Source organism: Seriola lalandi, unplaced genomic scaffold (assembly GCF_002814215.2).
Source record: "Seriola lalandi dorsalis isolate HSWRI2012SDOR001 ecotype SW California unplaced genomic scaffold, Sedor1 jcf7180002054133, whole genome shotgun sequence".
Taxonomy (NCBI): Eukaryota; Metazoa; Chordata; class Actinopteri; order Carangiformes; family Carangidae; genus Seriola; species Seriola lalandi.
The window spans coordinates 257,878-263,463 of NW_019524686.1; the positions used below are offsets into that span (position 1 = coordinate 257,878).

Genomic DNA, 5,586 nt, shown 5'->3' on the forward strand with positions numbered 1-5,586 from the left:
CCACCACCACCATCTTGCTAAGATGGCTCAGAGTCATGCATCATTACTTAGACCATTAACAACCCTCGATGATGAATTCCCCATCCTGCATGTAGACACCAGCCTCAGCGCTAACTGGTAGACCTCATAAAACATAGACGAAGACTGATGATGGATCAGAAACTGCCACATGCTTGAAAAAATAGAGAAAGAAATGGGACAAGAAGCTCCCAGACTTAAACCATCAAGGCTGCTGAATATACATGGCGTAACACTGAAGTTTATTTTTATCCCAATAACCTAAAGCTAATTAATAAATAATTTACAAACTGCAGTTCAAATAAACTTCCCACAACGTGTTACAGTTATAATGAGGCTGAATCTGGACTCGGCTCGACTTTCGGCTGGACGAACAGAAAAATCCCAAAATGCATGTAATACTGTTTGAGCTTCCACAGTCCCAATCCATATTAGACCATTTGAATGTAACACAGTTGGGAGTGTAGATTACTCACCCAAACCAGGAGTGGTTTTGTTATATCAGCCTGCAAAGCTAGATTTGAGGCATGAGAGTCAGTGTTTTCAAATCTAGTTTGTCCACGATAAAAGATATTGTTCTGAGCCATCGCAGCTGTTGGAAACTTGTGTTTAGGGATTAGGTAAATTTACGAATTTATTACGCTGTCAAGCCTCATCTAGAGTCTGTGTAGGTGATACTGAGCTCATATTTTTCTGGTCAGACATGAGAACGAGAATGAGAGCTCTAAGGGCCAAATACGACAGAAAACTCCAGCCACCGTCCTCTGTATTGTTCCATTAAATTGATGTACAAACATGTGTAACAGACAAGCAATACTGTATGCATGAGCACACACACAAACACACACACACACAAAATTGACACCGGCTGCCTTTGTATAGAAATATTCAGCAGAACATTCAAATTTAAGTGCAGGGAAATGATAAAAGCTGCGTGGGTGAATAATGGGAGAGCGTTTTGCGAGTACAGTACATCAGGTACAAACTAAAAGCAGCTGTAAAAGAGACTCTTTCTATACAACAGGGTTCAAAAACTGCTCCTTTCCTTAATAACACATAATTTAATACTATGTTGTTAAGTAAGTCATCTTTTTTTGTCGTTTCTGTGCGACTGCCTTTCCTTTACAAATGCAGAACCACCTCTTCCACGTCAGAGGGCTACTGAGCTACATTACTTGGTGACTTTTAGAGTAATAACACAGTAGACGTTTGCTTTGTGTGCATTACACAAATGTTAATATCTCTTTGGCGACGCATAAATCAAAAGATCACCAACCAGATAATCATCTTGTGGAATATAGGCAAGAAATACTAGAGTTTAACAAACACTTTAGAGTAAAGATGGTGTAAATTTCCTCCTGTGATAAATGCTGAACTGAACAGTGACTTACTTTTATCTTAATTAGACACAGCATCGCTCCATACATCAAAGGAAAAAGAACAAGTTGTGAAACTCAATTGGATAATTTGCTGGTATGCAGGGGTTAAGTGTCTGACTGACTGATTTAACACGGTGGTAAAATGATCCCGTAACTCAGAGATCACAGATTTAATCACTGAGTAACTGTTCTCTTTTCGTCCCAATCCTTTCCCCACATTCACAGTAAAGCTTTCAATAAAAAGACATATTACTATCCCTGCTTGGTATCCTTATTGTTATCCTTGTTATTTTCGCTTTCCCCTGCTTACCTCAGAGATTTCAGCAAACTGCGTGTTGGCCTGGCAGCATTTCTCCGCCGTCTCCACAGCCAGCTCGTAGTTGTCCACAAATGCTCGGTAAACTCCCAGCTGGCTGGCCTGGTGGAGAGCAAGAGGAAGAAAGAGGGGAGGGATGTGATGTTAACGTAGAAAACAAAGAAGTTTGACAGCAAACTTGTGCATCACTCTATTAATTACAGTCAGAGTCAGCTTCTATATTGTAGGAGGAATAAATAGCCGGCAAACAGCATTGCCCACGTGTTCAGACACAACAGCTCATTGTAAAGACACTAAAAGCAATGAAAGTAGGTCTTTCAGCGAGAAACTCAGACACACGGTCCCTCTTCACTACTTCCTCCACTTCATCCCTTCACTGCACACGCCAACTGCAACTCTAATGTTGCTCTAAACTTAATATGAAATATTGTTTTCTAAAAATATCTAAAAACAAGTGATAAGGAGACCAGCCTGCACATCTTTGTGCATTGTCAAGCTTTATTGACACGTAAACGCAACAAAGAAACATACACACAAAGCTTCGGTTTTTAAGAAAAGAGTTTAACTGTGACAATGCTGGAGATCAATAGTGAGGAACAGTAGTATCACAAATAGACAAATCTTTACAACAGACAGTATGACGTCCACCTTGACTTTCTCAGTGTAAAAAACAAACAAACACGAAACTGCTAAAGTGAGATGAATCATCCTTGAAATTTCATAACAGAGACGAGAGCTTTAGACTGTAAATGACCTGCAGACAATTCAACGAAACCACCTGCAACAGAGAGACACGGATCACGGTCACAACAACAGCGTGTTACAACTGTGCTCCTCGCAGCCAGGCCCGTTGCCACAGCAACCGGGGAGACCTGCACTGTGCTGGGGCGAGTAATTAATGATTGGTGTAACGGAGGCTATGAAAGCACGTTTAGGAAGCTGTACAGCTGAATAAAAATCCGGCAAACGCTGCCTGCCAGCGCTGCGATCCATCTCCACGGCAAACAAAAGGACAGTCAATTCTCCTGAACAAAAACCAAAGGAGGAGAGAGTACAGTGGAGACGGGCTTTGTGTGTAATGTACACACACCTCTGAAAAGAATAGCAAACGCCTCAGTAACTCTCACCTGAGTGGGATGAATATATGAGCGCATTGAACCTTTAAAGCTCATTGTGACCGAACTTACAACTATCCGTCAGCCCTTTTAGCCCAATATGAACCAATGTAGGGCTCAAATTCTTTTTGTTCTTTCCAGAGTCCTGTAGTTCTGGCTGTCATTTGTATCTATTACGATAACATTACTCACCACAGTAATTGCTGAGATCTCAAAGTCCAATGGGGAAACAAGCGTGAGCGGTCAAGACAATCAGACGCAGTCCTTAATTTCATTTTGTTACACTGGATTTTGTTTCATCTTATCTAAATGTTGATGTAATCCAGTGTAATGTCTATTCTCTCTTATTGTTGATATTAAAATTGTTGCCTTGTGTGAAACACTTTGTAACATGGTTTTTGAGAAGTGCTCAATAAATAAGGATTATTATTATTATTATTATTATCATAAACATCACGTGAAAAGCAGTGGTGTAATACAAGTGTAAGCCAATAACTGTTACTATAACTATCTCATATGGAGCTCATTCATTCTCTTACAACCTATTTTTAGGCATGACCATGAACCTTCATGACCCGACCTGATCTTTGGCGTCAGTGGGAGGGGGAGTTGAGGCAGGAATGTGAAGTCACAAGTTTTCTAAACATTGTTTGCACGTCATCGCTGGCAGATAAACTGGCAGTGTGTATGTGTGGTGGATCTGAAAAAAGTCCAAAAAGTAGCCACAGCTGTGAGACTACATGCCACGATCCATCATGAAAAAAAAAACAAAACAACAAACGCACAATGGAAATGTGCGCCTCCTTTGGTAACAAATTACTGTCCTGAATCTGTGTTTTTAAAAATACTGGCTGATGAATTTCAGGCAACAAAACTGTTCCAAAATGGACCTATTGTGTTTTGCACATACATCCACAACCCAGGAAGAAGTAAGGTGGTGGGAGGCGAGGAGTAAAGCAATTTTCACAATCCTGCAATCCTGTGTCCTGCCCTGGGCCACACAATCTGCACCGCAGCGGAGGCCATTCAGAGCGTGACAGTTTGACTGTGGAGAGAAGAGAGAGCCCGAATGTCTGCCAGCCACCTCCACAGAGCCACACACAACGGCATGAAGGCTTACCGAGTGTTCGGCTGCGGTTACAGTATCATAGCAGAAAATGGCTTTGGGTGATGAAAAGAAACTGCTTGGGTGTTTGGATTTCTCCGTTCGGGATTTGTCCTGCGCGAGACTATGTGTGTAATCCACAGTGGAAAACAACATTAAGGAAACAGCCTCATGACGGACTATGGCCTTTATACGAGAAGGCTGGATTTAGCCGCCTGGTTTGTAAGGGAGTGCTAACACATATTCATTCTCACATACTTGGTTGTCATTATGAAGTTTCTGCCTGGAAAGCACTCACTGAGATTTTATTAAAAAAAAAACAGCCCTTAAACTCTTAATCCCTGGGAGTAACAACTAAAAACAGGTTCTGCTGATACAAAATGTCACATGTCTTGGCATCTGCATGGTGCAGGTCGTTCTCTGGATTTAGTCAAAAACACATTTTGTTACAGAATTGCAGTGAAATCTGACGAACCTGATGCACGACCCTACAGCATAGTCTGCTCAGATAATCCAAGTATTCATCTTTTTGCCCTACACAAAGAAGGACAGACAAGCAGGTGTCACGTATCCTCCAACACACGCTGAATACACTCACTATACACTATACACACACACACACTACAAATGTGTTCACTGATCAGTCTGTAGGTTGGCTGCGTGAGGCCAAACGAAGGATCAAGAGGTTTTTCTTCTTCGTCTATAAATGCACAGAATCAGGCTCTTTTGGTGCTCCTCCTTCTCTCAGGAGCAACATTCAAAGCCAGTTTATCAGCCTGTCTGTCGTCACGGTAAAAAAAAAAAAAAAAAAAAAAACCTTCCCTTTGCCGCTGTGTATGAAGAGTGTGTTCATGAGGAGCAGAAGCACAAGTGTGATTTAGCCCTATTTTCAGCCTTCAAACACTTCTCTCTGACACTCATGCTCATAACCTGTCACTGACGCTTTGCCTCTTCCTCTTTTCTCTCTGTCTCGCGCCTTCCTTGTTCTGATGTTTTATGACTCCTAAGCCCGTCTGCTCCCCGCACAGATTTCAGAGTCATGGCGAGACAGCTCTATCAGAGTCGCAGCAGCCTAAATCTACTCGCCTACCCATATTCGACTCTCTCAAACCCCCCCACCCCCATTCCTTGTCTGTATCACCTCCTCTACTCCCATCTAATCTCTTCTCCCTCCCTCTCCACCTCCTAACGGAACGGCTGTCATGTAGCATTTTCCCTTTTTTTTTTGTAGGCTCAGCGTCTTCTCCTCCTGACTTTTATTAACTACTGTCTGGAGTGAGTGAATGGGACGGAACCAGTGTGTGTGTGTGTGAATGCATTAGTGTGTATGTACAGTATAAATGCGTGTGTGTGTGTGTGTAGCTTTGAGCAACAAAGACAGCCAGATTGTTGAAGTTGACAGAAAAAGTGTAAATATACTATGAAAAAAAAAACGCTGTCTTTGTCAGGCTGACGTAATGGTTGAGAGCAGACAAAGAAAATGGGTTAACGTACGGTCACACTAGCACCTGACAATAGCTCTCGTACACTGTTCACACTCTACAATCACTCTGCTCAGTATTTATTTATTACCCACATCAGCAGGAGCTGAGTGTGGGGTTGTTGTTCGATGGAAGGCTAATGTGAGCGGGGAGCAGTTTTTTTTTTTTTTTG

At 42.0% G+C, this 5,586-nt stretch overlaps 1 protein-coding gene across 1 annotated transcript in view; it reads right to left on the reverse strand.

The window, feature by feature from the left end:
* bcr (BCR activator of RhoGEF and GTPase) overlaps positions 1–5,586 on the reverse strand; it is an 86,378-nt gene that overhangs the window by 24,186 nt on the left and 56,606 nt on the right. The window contains exon 5 of the mRNA XM_087173234.1: positions 1,708–1,815. Coding sequence (XP_087029360.1) covers positions 1,708–1,815 — 108 coding nt within the window. The remainder of the gene's footprint in view (positions 1–1,707; positions 1,816–5,586) is intronic.